General features: G+C 45.4%; 1 protein-coding gene across 1 annotated transcript; it reads left to right on the top strand.

Moving 5' to 3' along the window:
* The first annotated feature begins 214 nt into the window (after positions 1-214).
* On the top strand, positions 215-13,978 carry ZNF622 (zinc finger protein 622). Its single transcript, XM_068990699.1, has 6 exons — positions 215-904; positions 1,790-2,050; positions 2,269-2,431; positions 5,315-5,427; positions 12,459-12,602; positions 13,802-13,978. The coding sequence occupies exons 1-6, from the start codon at positions 301-303 to the stop codon at positions 13,927-13,929; spliced, it is 1,413 nt and encodes a 470-aa protein (XP_068846800.1). The 5' UTR covers positions 215-300; the 3' UTR covers positions 13,930-13,978.
* The last annotated feature ends 11,092 nt before the right edge of the window (positions 13,979-25,070 follow it).

Here is a 25,070-nt window from a genome sequence, read left to right on the forward strand (position 1 = left end):
GACATTAACTCTGCCGGGGCTAGGACTGTCAATCAATAACCACCTCAAGCCACGCCCACTTTTGTTGACTCAGCACTCATCTCAGGCCGACTGGGCGGGGCCGGATCCGTCACTGGCTTCCCCCACTTTCCCGGGACTCTCCGCAGCGGAGGCGTGGCTACAGTCTGAGAGGCGGGACTTCCTGTCCGACTGGGGATGACACGAAGTCCGGAAGTCAGCTCGCAGTCCGGCTCTTATGGTGTGGTCAGGCCTCTAGTTGCTAGATTTCTGCCTCGGCCGCGCTTTATTTCCCGCCTGGTGATGGCGACCTACACCTGCAACACCTGCCGGGCGGTGTTGGGAGACGCGGAGGCGCAGCGGGTCCACTACAAGACGGACTGGCACCGCTACAACCTGAGGCGCAAAGTGGCCGGCATGGCCCCCGTCAGCCTCGAGGGCTTCCAGGAGCGGGTGCGGGCACAGCGGGCCCTGGCGGAGCCGGAGAGCAAGGGCGCGGCCACCTACTGCACCGTCTGCAGTAAGAAGTTTGCTTCCTTCAAGGCCTACGAAAACCACCTCAGGTCCCGGCGGCACGTGGAGCTCGAGAAGCAGGCGGTGAGTCGGAAAGTGGCGCTCATGAACGAGAAGAACTTGGAGAAAGGGCTGGGCGTGGACAGTGTGGACAAGGATGCGGTGAACGCGGCCATCCAGCAGGTCATCAAGGCTCAGCCGTCCACGTCTCCCAAGAAGGCGGCGCCAGCTCCCGAGGCGGAGCCTGGGTGTCCCGTGGCCGCCGGGGGACGTGGGACTCAGCCGCGAGACCCGGGCGAGAAACCTCCCCGGCTGCGGTGGTTTGAACGGCAGGCGAAGAAGTTGGCGAAACAGCAGGGGGAGGAAGAGAGTGAAGAAGACCTAGATGGGGACGGTGAGGACCGGCCTGGGGGGCGGGGCGAGGGAGGGGTTGGTCCTCAGGTTTTCAGTTTATCCTTGAGGTTGGAGCGGGGAGGTGTCAGTTTTTAAGTGAAGATGATGAGTGAAGGTGGTTTCCATGCATTCTGAACTGACCGGTGTGGCCAGCATCCTTACAGGGCATTTTATCAGTTCAGTCAGTCAGTTGTCAGTTCAGTCGTTCAGTCTTGTCCGACGCTTTGCGACCCCATGGACTGCAGCACGCCAGGCCTCCCTGTCCATCACCAACTCCTGGAGTCTACTCAAACTCATGTCCATCGCATCCGTGATGCATCCAGCCGTCTCATCCTCTGTCGTCCCCTCACTGTTGTATTAAATAGATTCAGATACTGAAACCATAAGATGGGTGGAGGGTAATATTAGTAAATATTTGTAGAATGAATAGATCCTTTCTCTGTTTATTGAATGGGGAGATTTTTAACATATGCAGAGGGGTACACATTACCCTCCACACCTTCTGCTGTAGAATGTGTTATTTCTATTGGGTATCTAGTTATGATGGCTTTGCACTTAACTTAGTTTAGTAAAACTGTGCACTGAGAAGTTCAGAATCAGCTAACTAACCTGAAACGGGAGGTTTGAGCCTTCAACCTAGCTTCCTTGACTTGGTGAGGTTTTTTTTCCCCCTTTCTTCCCCTATGGCGTCTCACATCCCACTAGCACTGATTGAAAGTGTTCATATATACCTAGAAAAGGAGCCAAAGCCCCCTTCAAGGGGTTTACTGTGCCCTGAACAAGGAAGACTAAGGCATTCCTTAGCCATGCAGACTGGTGAGTGGTAAACGAATGGCTAACACTGACATCTTCTACTAATTTTGTTTTTGAAATCTCTGGCTTGAAGACTGGGAGGATATTGATTTTGATGAGGACTTGGAATGTGAGGATGCTGAAGCCGCGGAGGAGGAGGAGGAGCAGGATGCAGAGGAGGAAGAGGCAGGAGGAAGCACCCCGCTTGGTGCCATCCCCATAATGGACTGCTTGTTTTGTCCACATCACTCAAGCTCCCTCACGAAAAATGTGGCTCATATGACCAAAGTCCACAGCTTCTTTATTCCTGATGTAGAATATCTTTCAGATCTTAAGGGACTGATTAAATATTTGGGTGAGTATAATGTTCTTTTCTTTTTTAATGATGAAACCCTGCATTATTGGGGGGCATGGACTTTGTGTTTCTCACCAGTCTTGGATTGAATGACCTGCTGATTTTGTGAAAATAAAAAACTTGGTGCCTGTTTTTTGAATTGTGATGAGATAGATGATGAGATATAATCTGGCTCCAAAAAGCTGCTTTCATGTCTTTTTCTCAACTTTTTTCCCCAGGAGAGAAAGTTGGTGTTGGGAAGATTTGCTTGTGGTGCAACGAGAGAGGGAAGTCCTTCTACTCCACGGAGGCGGTACAGGCACACATGAATGACCGGAGTCACTGTAAGCTCTTCACAGATGGGGACGCTCTTTTGGAATTTGCGGACTTCTATGATTTTAGGTGAGTCTGGTTCGTAACATGGAGCGAAGCAAACTCATCACATTTGCACTGTCCTCACCTGTGCCCCTGCTTGGTAACTGTCTGGCTCTGTCGGATATCCTATTCTTAATACCTCTTAGAACACTTTTATATGGTGGTTATTTCCTGTCATTTTGTAAATGAGAAACTGAGTATCACAGAGTTAAACACACATATCTGACAAAGAGACGATCTTGGGCCCAAACTGTTAAGTTTGTCTGGTTTGAAAACTTGTTTTTGTTGGTTGTGGTGTCAACGGTCCGAAGTTCAGTTTTGCCTGAGTGGTTGGTTCTTAGTGTCAGTGTGCCTGTGACCTAGCACAGGTGTGCTTTGCAAGCAGGTGTGTGTCATGACCATGCCAGGAGTGCAGAGTCCACCTGATACAGGTGTTCAGAAATGCCCTGGTCTTTTAAGTTGTCCTTTTGCATTTTCCTTCTGATTTCTCATTTCTCACTTGTCCTGACAGTTTTTCATTATAGCCACTTTGGTGGCTGTGTAGGGGTAAAAGTGGTGGCTGTGTAGGGATATCCATTGTGGTTTTGATGTGCATTTCCCTGATGAGAACTAATGCAGTTGAGAACCGTTTACTGTATGTTAACTGGGTATCTTAACCACTTGGATATCTCTTGTGAAGTGTCCGATCTGGTGTTTTGTCCATTCCTGTCAACTTATCTGCCTTACTGTTAACATTTTAGTGTGAGTTTCTCCAATTATTTTCCGTGTGTATTTGTGAAAGACAGAGATTCTTCTAGAACTACAGTGTCTTAATTTGCTAGTTTCTAGATGTACTCATGTCACTCTTTGGGGTAATTAATTAAATTAAAAATTTAAAAATCCGGTTCTTCAGTTGCACCACCCACATTTCAAGACCTGTGCTTAAAAGCAGATGTGTTTTGAAAGTAGCCACCATACTGGACGCGCAGACTGAAGATCTGCATCATCACAGAGTTCTCCTGGACGGCGCTGTTCTGGAACTTGTTTCTCTAAGGACTTAAATTGAGAGCTGCATCTCCCACTGTGCAGTCTCCTCCTCTTCCCCTGTTTGCCAGCCTTCCTGGAGAGAAACAACACAGGTGAAAGAGTTGTTGTAGGTTATTTGCTCACTGTTTTTAAGAACAATTTTAGGTTCTCAGCAAAATTGGGCAGAAGGTATAGCAGTTTCTTAGGTACTCCGTACCCCACAAGTGCATAGCCTCCCTCATCATCAGCCTCCCCCAGTGGCACATATGTTGCATTTGATGAACCAAGTTGACCCACCAGGTATCACTCAAAGTCCATAGTTGAGTGTTCACTCTTGGTGTTGTCTACTCTGTGAGTGTGGACAGATGTCCATATAATGACATGTATCCACCATTAGAGTAGTTTCATTTGCTTACAGATCCTCTGTGTTCTGCCTGTTCATCATTCTCCTTCACCTGACCCCTAGAAAACAGTGATACTTAATGTCTCCATATTTTTGCCTTTTCCAGAATATTGTATGGTTCGAATCATACAGTATGTAGCCTTTTCAGGCTTCTTTCACAGTAACATACTTTTAAGGTTCTTCCGTGTCTTTTCATGGCCTGCTAGCTCTGTTTTGTTGTTTTTTTTTTTTGGTGTAATCCAAAACTATTCCCTTGCATGGATGTACCACAGTTTGTTTATCTAGTCGCCTGTTGAAGTCCATGTTGGTTTCTTCCAAGTTGTAGGAATTTGGATAAATCTTCTGTAATCCACTTGCAGGTGTTCATATAGACAGAAGTTTTTGACTCCTTAGGGTAAATCCAAGCGGCAGGCTGGGTCTTATGGTAAAAGTATGTTTGATTTTGCAAGAAGTGGCCAGCTCTTCCAAGGTGGCTGTGCCCTCCTGTATCCCTGCTGGCAACGAAGGATTCCTACTGCCCAGACCCTCCCCAGCATTAGATGTTCCGGGTCTGGGCCATTCTGATAGGTGTGTAGTGGTATCTCTGTTTTAATTTCCATTTTTCTGATGACATATGCTGTGGGGCATGTTTTTTATATGCTTATTTGCCATGTGTTTCTTCTTAGTGAGGAGTCTGTTGAGGTCTTTGGCCTATTTTTGGCCAAATGGGTTATTTTCTTACTGTTGAATTTTAAGAGTTCTTTTTACATTTGGATAACAGTCCTTTATCAGATGTGTCTTCTGTCAATACTTTTTCCAAGTCTTCGTCTTGTATTTTAATTCTCTTGATACTGTTTTTCACAGAGCAGAAGTTTTTAATTTGAATGAAGTTTAGCTGATCAGTTCTTTCTTTCATGAACTGTGCGTTTTGTGTCATGCCTAAAAAGTCATCACCAAACCCTAAGTCATCAGGTTTTCTCCTTTATTATCTTCTAGGATTTTTTATAGTTTTGTATTTTACATTTAGGTCTGGGATCCAATTTGAGTTCATAGGCTATTTGCTTACTTTACTAAAGAGAAAATGCTGCTGCTGCTGCGGCGTCGCTTTAGTCGTGTCTGACTCTGTGTGACCCCATAGATGGCAGCCCACCAGGCTCCCCCATCCCTGGGATTCTCCAGACAAGAACCCCGGAGTGGGTTGCCATTTCCTTCTCCAATGCATGAAAGTGAAAAGTGAAAGTGAAGTCGCTCAGTCGTGTCTGACTCCTAGCGACCCCATGGACTGCAGCCTACCAGGCTCCTCCGTCCATGGGATTTTCCAGGCAAGAGTACTGGAGTGGGGTGCCATCACCTTCTCCGAAAGAGAAAATGCTAGCAAATTGTTTCCTCTCCAGAAGCTTTCAGTGTAGTCCCTGTAGACATTAACCCCCGCCCACCACCCCTTTAGTGATCTGGTAGGTTGGCAGTATGTTAATGAGATTTGGGGTCTTGGTCTGTGTGTTAATGGCATTCCATGGTTCCAGGAGTAGCTACCCTGATCACAAAGAAGGCGAGGACCATGATGAGACTGAGGAGCTGCCCTCAGAAAAGACCCTGGATTATGACGATGAAACCATGGAGCTGATTCTCCCTTCTGGTAAGTGCATTTGTCCAGAATACGTAGTTTCACGCCATTGAGATTATCGGAGAAGCATGTTCCCATCACTTCCCTTCCACGCTGTGGGGAGAGAACCTACAACTTCAAGTGTGTGTTTATGTTCCTGTGGACAAGGTCAACTCTGAAGCGAGCCCCATAGCTCTGATTTAGCTGTTTTGTTTAAGTTGCATCAGTGTTTTCCTTACTTTGTTGTGATTTATAATGCTTTAATCGGCCATTTCCTTTCTTTTCAATACATAAACCTTTTGTGTTCTGTTTATTATCTAGCTTTTTGGTCCCTCTGGATTTTTCTTGTTAAACTTGACTTTGCCCTTACTCCTTGAACTAATTCCTGTTTCCATGGTTGTTCAGACTGTGTGTGTTAGTCTGGCATGGTTGGATATGATTGACAGCACCTAGGCTTCCTGTTCATACTCTGGGTGCAGGGAAAGACTTGGAGTTTGAATTCTGCCTTCTCCTTTGGGGAACAGGATTCATAATGGTAGAATTTTGTCCCAGATATGAAAAGAAGGAAAGCTATGACTATGAGAAGTGTGAAATATTGTTTATAGTGTTATGCTTAGCTGATAGGAATGGGAGCAGCTAGAGAATATACATTTTAGAAGGACAGGGAATGGAATGATATGATAAGGTTCTAATAATATATTTACTGAGAAGTTAGCATATTCAGGGAGATACATTATTTTCTCTTTAGATCAAGTCTGTGAGTTAGATTCTGTTGTCCGTATTTGGCATATGAGTCACCTGAAGCTTAGACAGGATGAGTAATTTGCCTTAGATCATGGACCTCGTCAGTGAAGAGCCCATTCCACCTTTCCTCCACTGCCTGGGAGATTTGCTGTAATGGGGGCCAGGAGCAGTCATGCTGCCAGTGGATACACGTCTGCCATGAAGGAACCACCTTGTGCTGTTTGCTCTCCACATGGATTATTGCTGTTTAGGTACAGACAGCCCTGCTTAACCCGGAATAATAACCTTCTAAGGTGAAGGGCAGCTTTATACAGTGACAGTTGGAGGAAAGTGCTGGCAGAACCTGTCTTGAGGATATAACTCCTCTACAGTGATAAGAAAGCTATAATGCAGCAGAATATCATGGCCCGTGCAACACACAGTAGCAAAACAGGCTTAAGTGTATCACAAGGGACCTAATCTCCTCTTCCCCTGGTGAAAATACTAATGCAGAACCTCAGAAATAAGTTTGATAACTTCTTTTTCAAAAACTATGTGTTGGGCCCTTATTTTATTAGGTTCCCCTTCCTTGCATGCTAAGTCGCTTTAGTCATGTCCAACTCTTTGCGACCCCGTGGAACCCACCAGGGTTTTTTACCACTAGTTCCACCTGGGAGACTAAGATCACAGTAGACTTTGAGAAAGTGAATGAGCTAGTCCCTGCCAGCAGTGTCTGGCTGTAGCAGGATCACTGGGGACGTGGGCTTCGTTTTGCAGCCACTTTAGCACTTTACATGACAAAAGTCTGTTCAACAGTGAGCATATCCTTTTTAAGATATATAGCCTATTTTAAGAGAAATTTTTACCTGGACTTAAAATTTCAGAAGCTTAAAGACTCCTTAGCTATCTGGACAACACATTGCCCAGAGTGATCCAGGCTCCTCAGGTTCACCAAAGCCAAAACTGGGTGTCTTCTCAGGATCCTTTATTCCTCTCCTAAATCCAGATGGTGACTAATTGCAGTTCCTAATTAGTTAGGAATTTGGCTTTTGAGTATTTTTTCTTTTTTTTTTTCCTCCGTATCCATTTGTGTTACCATGAAAGCTTCCTCTCTGGCCTTCTCCAGTGTGATTTCCACTTGGCCACCAGAACATTCTTTCTGAAGCAAACTCCATTCTTTCTATTTTCTTTTCCCTCTGGAATTCCCAGGGGAAGCCCTGGCCTTCAGGGTCACTTTGTCACCCAGTGTCTTTGTGTGCTTCCTTTTCCTGCCCACGTGAAGTTTCCCTCCTCTAGGCCTTTGTACATGCGTTGCCTGTCTTCCTCTGAGACTCAAGTTGGGTTCCTTGCTCCAAGCGGCTGAGCTGAGCTCCCGCCCTGGGTGAGGAGAGTCTCCTCTGCTCCCGGGACACTCGCACGGCCCTCACGACGGGTCTCTTCTTCTTGGCACTTGTTGACTCGCTTGCCTTCTGTCCCTGTTACTGTGAGGACCAAACTGGCTTCTTTCCTCTCAGCACAGCGCCTCAGACACACGGGAGCCACGTAAACGTCTGTTGACTGAGTGACTGGAAAGTTGGAGGTGATTTAAAAGCAAGGTGACTTCCCTGGGTCTGCCACGGGGCAGGTAAAGAGAGCTGAAGGAGCCATCCTGGGCTCCAGTGTGGCCTCAGGGACCACGCATCAGATTTGCCTACTGCCCCAGGTGGCAGATTGCTCTGCTTGTTCTTCACACAATCAAAGAAGAAAGGGCCATGAGATTAACTTGTAGGTCCAGTTTCTTGGGTTTTATTTATTTTTAAAGATGTTTTTTATGTGGACATTTTTTTTTAAAGAAATCTTTATTGAATTTGTTACAACATTGCTTCTGTTTTATGTTTTGGCTCTGGGGCAAGTGGTATCTTAGCTTCCTAACTGGGGATCGAACCCACACCCGCTGCATTGGAAGGCAAAGTCTTAACCACTGGACTTAAAACATGAACTTCCTTACTGACAGCTGCCTGTCCACATACCGAGTCATGCTGTTTTAAAGTGTCGGATGCTCTTGAGGGAGACTTGGCGGTAGTGAGTGACCCTTGTGGTCCTTGAGTACTGGGCAGTTCTGTACCATTATACAGCCTCAGGAGAGACCTAACCGACTGCCAGGTACTGCCCCAACCTGGGGTGACTAGGCTCTGCACATCTCTTCCTGTACATACATTTTCCTGGGGAAAGGCCATAATGGCATCAAGTAACCTGTGTGGCTACACAGATTTTTTTGACCACGTGGATAAGTGTATTCCTTTCACCCCCCGGGGAGAGTCTGTATGTAGTGTCTAAAAAGCGTGTGTGACCTGGAGCCAGAAAAGGAACTATCTACATACACATCATTCATTGCCTTCCTGGGTCTTCTTCACAGATGACTGACTTCTGAAACCTTATAATAGAATTCATTTAAATAGTAATAGTACATGGCTTTCTTAGTGAACCAGAAACTAGCAATATTCTGAAATTTTTTCCAGCTCTACAGTTACGTATACTTTTACTATCTCATGTTAAAAACCAGTCATCCTCTGGTCAGTCAGTCTTCGTTTTAATGAGATATGACAGTTTATTGTCCATTGGTTTTCTCCCTCAATACTGCTTTGGGTTTTTTTAATGAACCAAGGAAATAGGAACTCTCAAATAAACACCATTTAGACGTGTGGTGGTATTATGGCAGTATATTCAATCACCTGGTTATTTCTTTGAACAAATTCACCATTCAGAAACCTCTGATTATGCTCAGTTATATATATATGACTGGGTCAGTGTGGACGTTAGCATGAAGCTGATTTCTCGGATTCTAATGTGGAGAGCATAGTGATATTTAATCAACTACCCTTAGTAGAGTCTGCATAAAACTGGTTTCAAAAGTAGCAAGTAGTTGGGATTCCTTGATTGTAGTTGCTTCAGGTCAAGTTCAGGTCAGTCGCTCAGTCATGTCTGACTCTTTGGGACCCCATGACTGCAGCACACCAGGCCTCCCTGTCCATCACCAAATCTCGGAGCTTGCTCAAACTCATGTCCATTGAGTTGGTGATGCCGTGCAACCATCTCATCCTCTGTCATCCCCTTCTCCTGCCTTCAGTATTTCCCAGCATCAGGGTCTTTTCTAAGGAATCAGTTCTTTGCATCAGTTGGCCAAAGTGTTGGAGTTTCAGCTTCAGCATCAGTCTTTCCAGTGAGTATTCAGGACTGATCTCCTTTAGGATGGACTGGTTGGGTCTCCTTGCAGTCCAAGGGACTCTCAAGAGTCTTCAACACCACAGTTCAAAAGCATCAATTCTTTGGCACTCAGCTTTCTTTATAGTCCAACTCTCACATCTCCATACATGACTGCTGGAGAAACCATAGCTTTGACTAGATGGACTTTTGTTGGCAAAGGAATATCTCTGCTTTTTAGTATGCTGTCTAGGTGTGTCATAGCTTTTTTCCCAAGAAGCAAGCATCTTTTAATTTTATGGCTGCAGTCACCATCTGCAGTGATTTTGGAGCCCAAGAAGATAAAAGTCTGTCACTGTTTCCACCGTTTCCCCATCTGTTTGCCATGAAGTGATGGGACCAGATGCTGTGATCTTGATGGTCTCAGAGGCAGTGACATAGAGCTCCAGTAGAGGGTGCTGTGAGCATTCGTATCCAAGACTGGTCGGCTCTTCAGTTCCTGTGGAGCAGGTTGGTGTGAGGACACCTCCAGTTAGTTGCTGACTAGCCAGAAGAATCTGCCACTGGATCCACAAGAGATACATAATCAATCTTAGGGAAATTACTCTTAGAGATACTTTGTCACTGTCTAATGTCAAATGTTAGGCTGTTTGTTAAGTAGGAGTAGACAGTCTTTTTCATTTTAATTGAAGTATAGTTGATGTACGCTGTTGTGTGAGTTTTTGGTGTATAGCAAAATGATTCTACATTTTACATAAATATGTGTATATGTGTTCTTTTTCATTATAGTTTATTACAGGATATTGAATATAGTTTGCTGTGCTGTGTGGTAGGACATTGTTGTTTATCTGTTTTATACATAGTAGTTTATATCTGCTACTGCAGTTACAAAGCCCTCATTTCTCCTTCCCTGACCCCCTTTCCTCTTCGGGAACCATAAGCTTGTTTTCTGTGTCCGTGAGTCCGCTCTGTTTTATTAAGTTCACTTGTATCATGTTTTCGATCAGGAGTGGACAGTCTTGTAGGCAGTTATTACTGTGGCAGAAGATAGATGGACAGGTGGTAGCTTCAGCCTGACTCAGACACTTCCCATCTGTTACTTGTGGACAGGCACGCTGTGTTCTGGTGCGAAGCTGAGCTGTTCTCAGCGCCTGTGCTAGGTGCTTACTGCCAGGCGCTCCTGTCATTGCCACAGGACAAGGGTGGCTCTAAGCAGCGCTTACAGTTCTCCTGCCAGGTATCAGGAACCTTGGCACTGATTCATGAACCCTCTTCAAACATGTCTTAAAACGCAGCCTTCAAGATTACGTATTTCTAAATGCTGCTTACAAATGTAAATAAATCAGTTTAGTAAGTGCTAATGAGCAGCATTATCATTCAGTGATTCTGAGGAAGTCATTGTTGCAAACCCAGAGCGTCCTGAGCTACATTATACATAGAAAGTCGTTATCAGCACTGCTGGGCTTTCCTGCTGAAGCTTCTGTGTAAGTGTGAGCCTTCTCCATCGCTGTCTCACTTGTTTCTGGTGGTCTGGGAGCTTTGTTAATTCTTCCCCCGCCAGAACAATCGGGTCCAGGGAGACATCTTTCATCCATGTTAGTATCCAGAGACCACAGCATCATGGAATTGAAAATTTCTCTTTTTGTTGTCTCCTGAGTCTGGTCACAAATCAATCACCTGGAAGTAATCACTTATTCATACCTGTGTAGGGAGCAAAATGTTGCACAGGTAGCTTGTCAAGTACCGGGAGTTCACACAGAATAACCTGATAGAGTTTTTTCTAGTAGGTTAAAAATCTAGATTCTAAAAGCAAATATAGCCATCTATAATAGTTATAGTATTCTGTTCATGGTCTTTCTACCCAAAAAGCTGTCAACATTTAGAAAGCAGTAGGTCGGGGTTTCTCCACTTCAGCACTGTGGACCTTTTGGGCCAGATAATTCTTCGTTGAGGGGCTGTCCTACGCATTGTATGGTGTTTAGCCAAATCCCTGGCCTCGACCCACTAGGTGTCAGGAGCTTCCCTCTACCTGTGACAACCAGCAGTGACTCCAGTCACTGCCATGTGTCCTCTGGGGATAAAGGCCCCCCTGTTTGAGAAGCACCGCATTAGGGAATGTTAGCAAAGGGAAAGTGGATTGGCTTTTCTTCTAAACCCAGACTGTGGCTTGTAGAACTAAACATCAGGCCAGGATTGGTGCTTAATCTTTTTAAAGAAAGTTAAAATTCCTTGTCTCCTAGGATCCTGTTATCTGTATTAGTAGGGACGGCCATGTGAATTTCTGTGGAGACGTATTGTAAGTACGGATGCTGCATTTTTCACTTGACAGTGACTTGTCATTATCTCTGTTTTGCAATGTCTCTACTGTTTTTTTTTTCTCCTTTAGCCATAGACTTAATTGGTTGAATATTTGCAACTATTATTCTATGAAAAACTGAAGTTGCTCAGTTGTGTCCGACTCTCTGCGATCCCATGGACTGTAGCCTACCAGGCTCCTCAGTCCATGGAATTTTTCTATACACAAGTTTTAATTTTTTACAAAACTCTTTATTCCATGTTGCTAGGTCACTTCACTCTCTGTTTTATGCCACATTTCCATCAAGAAGTATTTCCCCAAATCACAGTCTGCCTGGTTGTGTGGTGTTGTTGTTTAGCTGCTAAGTTGTGTGCGACTCTTTGCAATGCCATGGACTGCTCTGTCCATGAGACTTCCCAGGCAAGAGTACTGGAGTGAGTTGCCATTTCCTTCTCCAGGGTTTTGTTTCTTTAATATTTATTTACTCATTGATTTGGCTATACCAGGTCTTAGTTGCAAACTCGGGATCTTTAGTTGTGGCGTGTGAACTCTTAGCTGTAGCACGTGGGATCTAGATCCCTGCCCAGGGATCAAACCTGGGCCCTCTTCTTTGGGAGCACAGAGTCTTAGCCACTGGACCACCAGGGATGTCCCTCAGTGTCTCTGCTCGGGTTTATCTTCTTTCCCTCATTGGTTAGCATACAGCTTCACCTTTATTCAGCTGGTAGAACAGTGTTTTTTTTTCTGGCACATGCGTTTTCCAGCTAGATTAACATGAAAAGTGATTTGGAAAGCCCTTGCTTTATAACTCTGCTTTGAAAAATGATCCAACTCCGTGCTTCAGTACTGTTCTTTTGAAAACCAGGTGCCAGGTTGGGTCATCGCTCCTTGATGAGATACTACAAGCAGCGGTTTGGCTTGTCGAGAGCTGTGGCGGTTGCTAAGAATCAGAAGGCTGTGGGCCGGGTCCTGCAGCAGTACAGAGCCCTGGGATGGACTGGCAGCACAGGTACGCCCGTGGGGACCTGCTGGGCTAGCACAGGAACTTGGGTTACACAAAGGGGCTCAGCCGATGTGGTTCTCTTCACTCTCTCCTTATGGGTCCTCTCTGGGGGGAACTTAGCTTCTTGGCCTATGACCACTTGAGACATATATGGCGATAAACCCAAAGCTCCGTGACTTAAAAATTTCATATTCCTCAGCACAGTAGCTTTTTAAAACTGCCTGTAAACCATTAACTTTTTTAGGAGGTATAATTGCAAAAGTAATTGCTTAGTAATCATCAAAGGTTGAAATTTTGCAGGTTATACAGAGGACTTAAATAATGTCCTTGAGGCAACATAGTTTGAGCTGTGGAGTCAAACATGACTTACCTGATATTCTTATACGTTCTTATACAAAGAGTCTGAGTAATGTAATTAATCGAGGCCTCTGTTTCTCACTGATAAAATGGAGGTGGTATTAATAATATCTACTTATAGAGTCGTGCGGGTTGAATGTCATAAAGCATGTGTGACATAGTACATGCACATAATAAAGGCCGGCTATCGTCCTTCGTTTTGAAATTTTTCTTTAGAAAGCTTAGTAAGGCTCAGAGGGCTAGAGCATGCGACTGAAATTGTTCAGCTTTGAAATATCATCAGTATGAAATTATTTAAATCTATTCTGATATCTGCTGAGTGCAGCTCGTTATGCTTGGATCTTCAAGGAGAACGTCAGTCCACTGAAGTCAGGAGTGGGGAGAGGTGCTTTCCAATGGCCTGGAAGGCGCCGAAACCGAAATCCATCATCAAGGCCTCTGTGTTTATATATGCACGTGGATTCCCTTGCTGGGACCCCCTGGGAGCTGTGAGGCCACTTAAATTAGTGGACAGACTTCCTGTTAGTCTTGTCAGGAATTCTTGTCTGACTTGGTTTGTAGTCTGCCTTTCTCCGGGCCTTTGGTCAGTGGTCTTCACCTTTTGGGCTTCTAGACCTTTTCAGATGATGAAAACTGAAGAGGCATGTATATAGAGAGCAGTCCTGGTGCACAGTGGCAGGCGCACGGGACCCCCCAGGGCTCGTTGGATAGAGGCATCAGATAATAACTCCTGTTTAAGTATTAGAGCCCGCTTAACCGAAACCAGCTTTGATTCTCTGCCAAGTTGGGTTTTTTCTGATCACAGCTCACTGTCCTTTGCTTCATTTTCACCCCCTTCCCAACCCCAGGAGCAGCTCTGGTGCGCCAGCGGGACATGCAGTATGTCCAGAGGATGAAGTCGAAGTGGATGCTGAAGATGGGGATGAAGAACAACGCCACCCGGCAGATGCACTTCCGGCCCCAGGTGCTGTTCTGATCGGCCAGGGGCTGGGACGACGGCCCTCCCGCTGCCACTTCCCCTGTACTTCCTCTGTCCTGACCTGATATTAAAAGCCAGGATCAAATTGGCTCTCCCGTGTCGTTTTTTGACAGGGTTGAGGGGTCATCTTTTCATCCAGTGAGTACTGTCTCTGCTGGACTCAGGCCCTGCCCTGCTCCTGAGAGGTGCTGTGTAGTGTCAGCTTGGAGCTGATTTAGGGCTGTCAGAGTAGTGTGGGGGACTCAGGAGTGACTTGTCTGCTCTGAGCCTGGCTTAATGTTCAGAGGAACACCTTGCTGTGTCCTGGAGCCACGATCCGCATTAGGTGCTTTGAAGCTTCTGGGGGAGCAGAGTGGAGTGTCCCTCATTGGAATGTACTGTGGCTCCCGAGATGGCGACGATCTCTGGGCACTTTCATTAAATCCAAGCAGAGTAAAAAAGCATGTCAATGGCTGGCTGTAAAAGTTCTTTTTACTTTATTATTTATTTTTGGCGGTATCAGGTCGTAGTTGCAGCATGCAGGATCCTCATTGTGTCATGAGGGGTCTCGTGTTGCTGTGCACGGGCTCTGGAGCTCTCAAACTTCCGTAGTTGTGGTGCACGGGCTGAGCTGCCCTACAACATGTGGGATCTTAGTTCCCCAAGCAGGGATCGAACCTGAGTCCCCTGCACTGCAAGGTGGATTCCCAACCACTGGATCACGAGGGAAGAAGTCCCTCTTTATTTCTAACTGTGAGCCAGTGCTCCCTTTCGAGTAGGAGGAAAATAAATGTAAAATGTTGAGTTTTCATTTTAGAAACAAAAGCGGTCTCAGGGTTCAATCTCTGAAGAGATGCTCAGTATAGGTGGTTTAGGGAAAAGGCCATGGTCTGTTGGAAATGAAAGTAAATGTGAAGTTCACATCCACTGAGCTACCTTTCTGACTTTGGAAAGTGACTTGATCTTTAAAATCTGTACAGTGAGGTGTTTATTACCTCCCAGGTGGTTGTGTGATGAATTAAATCAGCAGTGGACCCATCAGTCACTCAGTCCCCAGCACAGACTAAGTGCTTCAAGTTCTCTGGGGTGGAGCAGGGACCCCGCTGAGTAAGGGGGTGTCTGGTCAGTGCAGTGGTCTCCCTGAGGAGTGGGTTCCGAGATGCCCAGAGAGCGTACTTACCTTTACCGTACATTCACCAGCCCTTGATTGCTATGGAGACGCTTATTTTTCTTTAAATCTTGGATGCAGAATTGAATTAATTTTATTTCTTTAGTACAGGGCTCACTATCCAACAGTGGAGGGCTCCCTGGTTTTTTATTCCATTCCACACTGTTTTCTTACATTCTTGTCACACAACAGTCCTCCATCCTGCTGTGTTTGACATCTTTGAATCTATGTCCTGGGAAATGAGATACTGCTTGGCATGGGGTATGTTTTTAATTTATACTTAATGTGGCCTTCCCAGGTGGCACAGTGGTAAAGAATCCACCTTCGATACAGGAGACACAAGAAACGCAGGTTTGACCCCTGGGTCCGGAATTTACCCTGGAGTAGGAAATGGCAACCCACACCAGTATTCTAACCTAGAGAATCCCAAGGACAGAGGAGCCTCGTGGGGTTCAGTCCCTGGAGTCACAGAGTCGGTACATGACATTGTGCTATATAGCTCTTGTCAGTTTTGTTTCTCTTTCAGTATTTTTTTCACTAAGCCTCATAAGCTTAATTCATCATGTAATTGCTGGGAGGCACCGTACTGTGTCCTGCACACAAAACTTCCCTGCCCTTGCAGCTGACACCTCCTGTCTAGCCTCTGGTCCCACATCAGCCCTGCACTGTTGGTGTGCCTCTTTTGTATAGGTGCCCTTTTAATTTTGAGACCTTTTTACCTCTTGAGTGTCGATGAGGACAGTTTGAAATATTTCATTGATTTGTTATCTCCTCCCAGGCTCCAAAGACCGGTTCTGACTTAAGTTTGTGAAGGGATCCACTACACCGCTACCTACATCGTGTTAATAACTTTTAAAACTTCAGTTTATGTGCTTTTCTGGAGTAAACTTCTGCTTGGGAATGAAGGCAAAGAAGATTTGAACAACTTGTGGTTAAATAAAGAACATGAGAAATGAGCTGGTTTGGGAGGGGGCACTTCTTTGTGGTTCAGGAAACTGAGGACATGTCTGGTAATGAAATTCCCCTGTAATTCTCTCCTTTGATGTGTCTGTCTTTCTCTGGGTGCACTGTGCCCAAGTCTGTCTTGTGTAGTTGGGCTTCCTGGGGCTTCCTGGCCCATTGCCACACAGCAGTTTGCCATCAGTTCTCCCCGCTTCAGTCCTTTCAAGGCCACATGTTCTTTACCTGGTGTCTTAAGCCAGTCACACTGGAGAAGAGGCAGAACCTGTCAGACTACCAGCTTAGAGTCTAAGGCAAAGCTGCCATCCTTAGCCTCACACTCATCATTCTGAATTTGACTACTTACAATGTATTGTTGACATACTGCTTCCCTTTCTCCAATTATTTGTTCACATTTTAAAAATTAAATATTTATCCAAAGTAACTCCAAAGTATATTTTTACTAAATGCAAATTTTTTACTTCATTCTCATCAAGCTTCCTAATAGCGACTATAAGATAGTTGTCTAAACCGACAGCAGATATGAAAGTAATCTTAATAGCGGTTCTGCATCAGGACTGAGTTAGCGCTGGCTGCTGCAGCTGACTGACCGTGACTTGGGTGGACTCTTTCATCCTGGGAGTAACCCCAGGATCAGCTGGTCCTTGAAAGTGGATCTGTCTGACTTTGGTGGAGATAACAAGACTGGGATCAAAAGTGAGAGACTGTAATCTCGTCCCGTCTCCATGAATTTTACCCAAGTCCCATGCAGCTCTGCTGACGGGTTGGACTGCTCGTCTAGTGATGGCACCGTGGGCTCTTCCTGCTTTGTGAACACTGCGTTTGTGTTTTATGGAGTGTAAAGTGCGTCACTGTACCCTGTACAAAGTGTAAAGAAACATTTTCTGTTTCTCTACTGTGAGGTGTAGGTAATATTTCTATTTCACACGTGAGAAAATAGATTTAGGGAAGTTTAATAGCTTTGGTAAGCAGACAACAAAAGGAAGCCAGAGATTTCTGGTCCAGTATTCTTATTTATATATTTATTTGACTGCACCGGTTCTTAGCTGTGGCATGTGGGATTTTTATTGCAGCATGTGGGATCTGGTTACCTGTCCTGTGTGCTGTGCTTAGTCGCTCAGTCATGTCCAACTCTTTGTGACCCCATGGACGGTAGCCTGACAGGCTCCTCTGTTCATGGGAATCTCCGGGCAAGAATACTAGAATGGGTTGGATGCCCTCCTCCAGGGGATCTTCCCTACCCAGGGACTGAACCCAGGTCTCCCTCATTGCAGGAGAATTCTTTACCATCTGAGCCATCTGATTACCTGACCAGGGATCAAACCCAGGTCCCCTGCATTAGGAGCGTGGAGTCTTAGCCACTGGACCACCAGGGAGGCCCCTGTCCAGTGTTCTTAATGTAGCATGTTCATAAACAATTTTTAGCAGCTTCTTATGCTGAAGTTCACACTTAGTAGGGCTGTAAACATCTATTCAGGTCCCTTTGATTTACAGCAGGTGTGAAAGAATCTTGTTCTAAATCTAGAAACGTGAAATTTAACATGTATGCACATAGAATTAACATAAATGTCACCACATAAAAGAAGATATCATTTTTTCTTACCTGGAATGTGAACGAATTTGGCCTTCAACCAATTTTGTGTCACTTGTGGACTCTTCATTGCTGTCCTCAGATATTTCAAAACTCTATAGGATTCCATTGGCCATGATTAATTCAGAGTTCACAGTTATTCAATTGTAGAAGACCAGGTAATTGCTGTGTTTCCAACTCAACAGGCAGACATTCTTGCAAGGGAATGGCTTGCGGTCCTAGAGATATTTTAAAAGTGCACTGAAGAGTGAAGTGAAGTGAAGGGGCTCAGTCGTGTCCGACTCTTTGCGACCCCATGGACTGTAGCCCTCCAGGCTCCTCCGTCCATGGGATTCTCCAGGCAAGAACACTGGAGAGGGTTGCCATTTCCTCCTTCAGGGGATCTTCCCAACCCAGGGATCGAACCCAGGTCTCCCACATTGCAGGCAGACGCTTTAACCTCCGAGCCACCAGGCCCTGAAGAGTACCTGTCATTTAATTAGAGTCATTTCTAGCTGGTAAGTGAATTATTTATGCCACTGAAATTGATAGAGATTAGGAAGATTTGATTAGCTTGTTAAATGCTGCAAACATGTCCATGTAGGGATAATAATTTCTTGATTATTTGTAGGGCAGACTGTTCTGTAGATGTGTTCTTCCTTCCTGGGCACTGAGCTTCCCAGCCAGACTATATTTTTCAGCCTCCCTTGTGGCAAGCTGCAGTCACGTGACTCAATTAGGGCCAGTGGCTGTGAGTGGAGGTTGGATTCAGTCTAAGTACAGATCATCTCTGACTTGGAGACAAACAGCATTTTCACACTCTGACTCTTTTTTTTCCCTCTGTCCACCCGGAGGTGAGCTGTGGGCACTCTCACCTGTGCAGGTGAGGATGACACCCCAGAAGACAGCAGGGCGATCGTGCGGAAGAATCCAGGGTCTCTAAATGACATCCTGGAGTGGAGCTGCCTTGCTGACCCTACGTGGCTGGACTGTTATGTGAGATGAACTGAAGCCACTGTGTGGTAGAGTTTCTGTTACAGTTGCCTCGCTGATAACCTAACAGAGTAAAACCCCACGGTAATGCTAATGGGACCTGGCACAAGGCAACAGTATGTGAGATGCAATTGACAGTTGCTGGGTTCCTCTCTTTCTTCTTGCCCTTGTTCTCAGACTGAGGTGGGCTAGATTGTTCTGTTATGCAGGATTGGGGGACAGTGAGGAGAAACATGATATGATCTTATGGGATTTGCTCAGGTCAATGTGTCCAATATGTCACTTTAAAAAATTCTTTTAAGAGAGTGTGTGTGTGTTAGTCACTCGTTCATGTCCAACTCTTTGCAACCCCATGGGCTGTAGCCCACCAGGCTCCTCTGTCCATGGGATTCTCCAGGTAAGAATATTGGAGTAGGTTGCCATTCCCTTCTCCAGGAGATCTTCCTGACCCAGGGATCCAGCCCAGATCTCCCCTGGAGCCACCAGGGAAGCCCTTTTAGAGACAGTAGAGACTGAAATGAGTATTTTTCTATAAACCTTGTTTGGCAACCTTAGAACATGCCTGTGGATTCTTTGACCCTGCTCCCATGGAGAGGTAGGGTCTGCCTCCCCTGCCTCTGATACTGGGCTGGCCTTCGATGACTTGCTCATAACCAGTAAAATGTGGCGGGCGTGATGCTGCCAATTCCATGGATAATCACATAAAGCATTCTGGCTCCCACCTTGCTTTCTTGGCCCCTGATCACTGAAGAAGTCTGACCCCCACCTCCCTCGAGGTCAGGCTGTACAAAAGCCCAGGTGATGTGGAGAGGTGACTGTAGGGGTTCTGGTTGGTGGTCCCAGCTGACATTTCACTCAGCGGCCAACACCAACTGCCAGCATCCAAGGTCAGCATCTTGCATATCACACCCAGTCAAACCTTCAAGGGACTGCAGCGTCCCCTGACATCAGACCATAACCTTATGACAGATCCCACCGCAAAACTGCCCAAATGAGATTTCCCCAAATTCCTGACTCACAGAAGCTGTGAGAATTTAGAAGACAGAAAGTTGTTTTACACCATTGGGTTTACATGACAACAGTGATCAGCACACTTGACTGTTGTACCATCACATGTCTCGCCCAGTTGGCATTTTGGTTTCCACTTGCCAACTTTAGGTGCAGTTTTTCTGTCAATATGGCTTTAAGAGCAAGGCCTTTACATACATTATTTTTCTTACTTGATTTTTGCAATGTTCTTATCAAGTAGATGCGATTATTATTCCCATTGTACGGCTCAGGAATCTCAGGCATAGCGGCCAGAGTCTTGCTGTTCTTCATCACTGTGCTTTTTATTAGCTGTGCTGCTTGAGTCATGGAATTTGAGGCTTTGGTGACACTCTAAACAGAATCAGATCAATTCTCACCACTCACCTCTTCCCTCCCATCTGGGTTACACACAAGAACCCGGGTGCTCTGGGTGGTGACACATGACTTCTCTGTGGTATACGTCAGTAATTGACAGCATGGGAAAACCAGTATCTCCACGCTGGGCTCGATACTCACTACACGACTCAGCAAAATCAAACTTTTTTTCAACTCTTTCAAACAACCTTTTATTATAAACTATTTCCTGAGAAAAGCTGATGCATTTCTTTGGAGGAAAAGAATGCTCATTTAGCATAGACCTGCTAGATGTGTTCTTTCAGTTGATTGTTGAAAAATAACTCTGGTAAGAGAAAATCAACTTTCCTTATGATGATGAATAGCTATGTAAACATATTATTTGCTAGCATCTGCCTGGTGGGCTGCCGTCTATGGGGTCGCACAGAGTCGGCCACGACTGAAGCGACTTAGCAACAGCAGCAAATATTAAAAGCACTAAATTACACTAAAACATCAGGCCTGTTGGTGAAGGAAATCTGCAATTTTGATTTTATTGAATAAGACCTCTAAATCCAAGGAGTTCATTATTATGTTAACTCCATGATATTCCATTATTAATGACCATGTTTGATATTCCATCAGCAATACCATCTCCACCTGGAGTAATGTGTCGCATATATGTTGCCCTGACCAAGAGCATCCATTTTCTAAACCCAGCATCTGCAAATGTGGAGAATAAGACTCTATAGAAGCAAGGGATTGTAGTGTTTGTGAAGAGATTCGCTTTCTTCTTAGGACTGGTGATGGGAATATGAAACCGACAGCAGATGGGAACGACTCTGACATGTATGCTTGAAGCATGAGTCCCCTTCCAGGATGTCTTTCTGGTTTCTGATTCAATGAAGGAGGTCTATGTGGGTAATGTGGTAGTGTCTTCTTTTGATTGATCTTGAAGCATGGGGGAGTTTTTCACAATATAAACAAGAATATATAATATGTAAACATTCATTACAATGAAACAGAGCGTATTATGTGCCGGATAGTGCTGCGTGTACTTTTAGAAGTGTTAGACCATCATGTTCTCACAACAAGTACGGGAGGTAGGTAATATCCCCAACTATCCAAGTGGGGAAACTGAGTCACTGACATCCCTTTGTTGTTATTTAGTTGCTAAGTCGTGTCCAACTCTTTGCAGCCTCATGAACTGTGGCACGCCAGGTTTCCTTGTCATGTAAAAATTTAGCATCCTGGTATTAAAATGTCCCCTCCTGGACCATGTCAAAATGCAGCAAATGTTTGCTAAAAGGAAGGGAGCAGAAATACTAACTTTTTAAACTACTGGTGTTTATTTCAGTAGAGATTGCCTCTGCAGTGAGGTGGGAGGACTTGATATTTCTCCTTTTATTTTCCTCCCTCCCTCCCTTCCTCTTTCTTTCCTCTAATTTTACCCTTCAAAAGTGGACTTCAATGTTTCTATTGGAGAGTAAACCACTGATTCTTCATTGCCTTCATTACCTAGAATTCTTTCAGAAACAGCAGTTACCATCACAGCATTTAGTTGAGCCCAGGGCTTCTCCCAAGATCCGTATTAACTAGTGTAGGACAGTAAACCTGGGCTCATGGATGCCTATCTGGTTTCGTTACCATCGAAGGAGACATTCGACAATTCAATGATGTGTTGTAGTGGATACTGTGGTATGCTGCCTAATCTCCCCTCCAGGACGGAGGCACTGCCTCAGATGCCAGGAGAACTGGCCTCCGATATCTCACTGTTGAGCCTGTCTCTGGGAATAGCCCTTAGCAGAAGGAGGCTGCCTTGACCAAGGCCACATCTCCTCTGCATCCAGCAGCTGGTCCCCTTGCCTAGATTCAGTCAACTCTGACAGCTTCCCCAGCTCCAGAGCTCTCCATGGGACCGTCTGAGGCCTTCACTGCAACTGCAACATAGCTCTCCCACTATGGATTCCTCTCTCCAACTTCTCCCACTATGGATTCCTTTTTCTTATACTTCCTTATATGTAAAGATCCCCAAGGCACTCCCTATTACAAAAAAAAAAAAAAAAAATCCTGAATGTAAATCTCCATCTCACAGTGTGTTCAAGAAAGCATAACTAAAGCCAATGGTGGTAGGAAAGGTCCCAGGAAGCTCTTACGTGAGATCCGGAGCTGGGTCACCAGAATATTGTTGTTGTTCAGTCCCTAAGTTATGTCCAACTCTGCCACCCTATGGCCTGTAGCACCCCAGACTTCTCTGTCCTTCACTATCTCCTGGAGTTTGCTTGAATTCATGTCCATGAAGTCAGTGATCCTATCTAACCATCCCATCCTCTGCCACTCCCTTCTCCTTTGCCTTCAGTCTTTCCCAGCATCAGGGTCTTTTTAGCATCAGGTGATCAAAATATTGGAGCTTCAGCTTCAGCAATAGTGTTTGCAATGAGTTTTCCTTTAGGATTGACTGGTTTGATCTCCTTGAAGTCCAAGTGACTCTCAAGAGTCTTCTCCAGCACCACAATTTGAAAGTGTCAATTCTTTGGTGCTCACCCTTCTTTATGGTCCAACTCTCGACATGACTAGTGGAAAAACCATGGGGCTTCCCAGGTGGCGCTAATGATAAAGAACCTGTCTGCCAGTGCAGGAGATGTAAGAAATGCAGGTATGATCCCTGGATCAGGAAGATCCTGTGGAGGAGGGCATGGCAACCTACTCCAGCATTCTTGCCTGGAGAATCCCATGGAGAGAGGAAACTGGCAGGCTAAGTTCAGAGGATTTCAAAGAACTGGACACAACTGAAGTGACTTAGTATGCATGTTTGCACCTTTGTTGGCAAGCTGACCTCAGCCAATGAGAACACCATCTCTGGGGGTAGGTGGAGAACAGCTAGCCCCCAGCACTCTGTAGCCCTGCAATTGTTAAAACTTTCACTGTGGTGAGACAGCCAGGAGGGAATGCATAGAAGGGTGGAGGATCTGGACATCTGAGAGGTTCAAGGGAAGTGGTAATCGTAGGTACAGTGGAATTACATGGCTGTTGCTGAGTGTTGTAGAATGACTTAGAGGAAGCAGTGAAAGGCTGAAGTGATTAATCACCAATCTGAGGCTAAGTGTGAGAGCCAAAAGGCTTTGGAGGTTTATAGAGAGACTCCCATCTCCTGCAGCCAGAGGCAAGAAAAAATGCCAGCATTCAAACTTGGACTTAATTAGAAGGCCAACAGAGCTCCAGAGAAGTTTGAATTTTTCAGCCCCAGCAAGTCTGCTATGCCAAGGTCAAGGCCCTAATTGAGAATAAATGAGATGCTGAGACTTGAGATGCAGACAGCTGTGTTCATGCACTATTAAAACTCTGGAATCTCCAAATGCCCTTGAACCCCCTGGCCCTGCTCCTCCCCATGAAAAGTTAGCTCTGCCCCCTTACTTGAAGATGAGGCAGCAGCCTGTCCACCATCAGCATGACACCAGCTCCCAAGTCAAGATCCACCCCTACCTCCATCCCTGGACACTAGACCAGTAACCAGAATGGGGATCAGCAACTACACCCTATGGGTCAAGTCTAGCCTGTAGTCTGTTTTTTTATGCATAAAGTGTTATTGAAACACGGCTCTGCTCATTCCGTTACATCATGTCTGTGGCTGCTGCCATGCCAGAGTGAGAGACTCGAATCATTGCAACAGAGTCTAAAACAAGACTGGCTCTTTACGAAGAAAGTTTGCTGACCCCTGAGGAGAAGGAAATGGCAACCCACTCCAGTATTCTTGCCTAGAGAATCCCGTGGACAGAGGAGCCTGGTGGGCTGCTGTCCACGGGGTTGCACAGAGTTGGGCGCGACTGAAGTGACTTAGCAGCAGCAGCAGAGCTCAAGTCATGTCATAATAAAACCCAGCAGGAGAAGTGCCGGTTCTGATAAGGGAGTAAAGGGAAAATACACTGAAGAAGATGAAGGTCTTAGCCAGTAAATACTAGCAGAACTGGAAGAGTACACATGGGATTGAGTTTGGAAGGGCCTGGATTAGGAGGATTTCCACATGAAAGAACTCTCCTGACATATAGGGTTTATTAACACTCTCTTGGTTGGCTCTTGGAAGCTTAGGAAAGCAATGACCGTGCTAAGTGGAGGATATATGTGAGCAGTGCCTTGGCTGACGCTGGAGAAAGGGATCAAAATTCTCCAAGAAGCAGGCACGCCAGAGTGGATATGCTCTGTATGATTGGAAAATCTACCGATTCACTGTGTTTTATAGGGGCACCCAGAGGATGCTCTGGTTACCAAGGCTATAAGCAATGAACTGGTGAGAGCGACATCCTCTTCCCTGAGAGTCTAGTGGGCTGACCTCTGCAGGCAGGGCTGATGCTATAAAAGATGCTGATACAGAATTGGGCTCCCTGGAAACAATGAAGATGAGATCTCAGTTTGTCAGAGGTCAGGTCATTATTGTTCAGTTGCTTAGTTGTGTTTGACTCTTTGCAACCCCATGGACTGCAGCACGCCAGGTTTCCTTGTCCTTCACTGTCTCTCAGAGTTTGCTCAAGCTCATGTCCGTTGAGTTGATGATGTCATCTAACCATCTTATCCTCTGTCGTCCCCTTCTTCTTCTGCCCTCAATCTGTTTTCAGCATCAGGGTCTTTTCCAGTGAGTCAGCTCTTCACATCAACTAGCCAAAGTATTGGAGCTTCAGCTTTGGCATCAGTCCTTCCAATGAATATTCAGGGTTGATTTCCTTTAGGATTGATTGGTTTGATCTCCTTGCAGTCCAAGGGACTCTCAAAAGTCTTCTCCAGCACTGCAGTTCAGAAACATCAGTTCTTTGGCTCTCACTTTTTTTTATGGTCCAATTTTCGCATCCATACATGACTACTGAAAAAAATCATAGCTCTTAGGGCTTTGAGGTCAGGTAGCAAAACTTAAATATTGGAAGCAAAGAGGATGCAATTTAAATGAGTTTAGGGGCCCCTCACTCACAGAGAGCCATGAAGATGACCAATAGAACCTGATATTGTTAAGGGCAGGAAGAAGAGTGGCTAATTAAGATAATGCTGACAATCCTCCCCAGTGAAAAGTCATGGCCATCTTCCAGACCTGAGCTGTTCCTTCACCTTCAAAGCTGGCGC

This window comes from Capricornis sumatraensis, chromosome 18, assembly GCF_032405125.1.
Source record: "Capricornis sumatraensis isolate serow.1 chromosome 18, serow.2, whole genome shotgun sequence".
Lineage (NCBI taxonomy): Eukaryota > Metazoa > Chordata > Mammalia > Artiodactyla > Bovidae > Capricornis > Capricornis sumatraensis.

Bases quoted from the DNA above. Each gene is read 5' to 3' on its own strand.
- ZNF622 (XM_068990699.1), top strand. From the start codon at position 301: ATGGCGACCTACACCTGCAACACCTGCCGGGCGGTGTTGGGAGACGCG. The intron at 2,432-5,314 runs GTGAGTCTGGTT...CCATGGTTCCAG, and splicing joins GCGGACTTCTATGATTTTAG to GAGTAGCTACCCTGATCACA. The intron at 12,603-13,801 runs GTACGCCCGTGG...TCCCAACCCCAG, and splicing joins GGGATGGACTGGCAGCACAG to GAGCAGCTCTGGTGCGCCAG.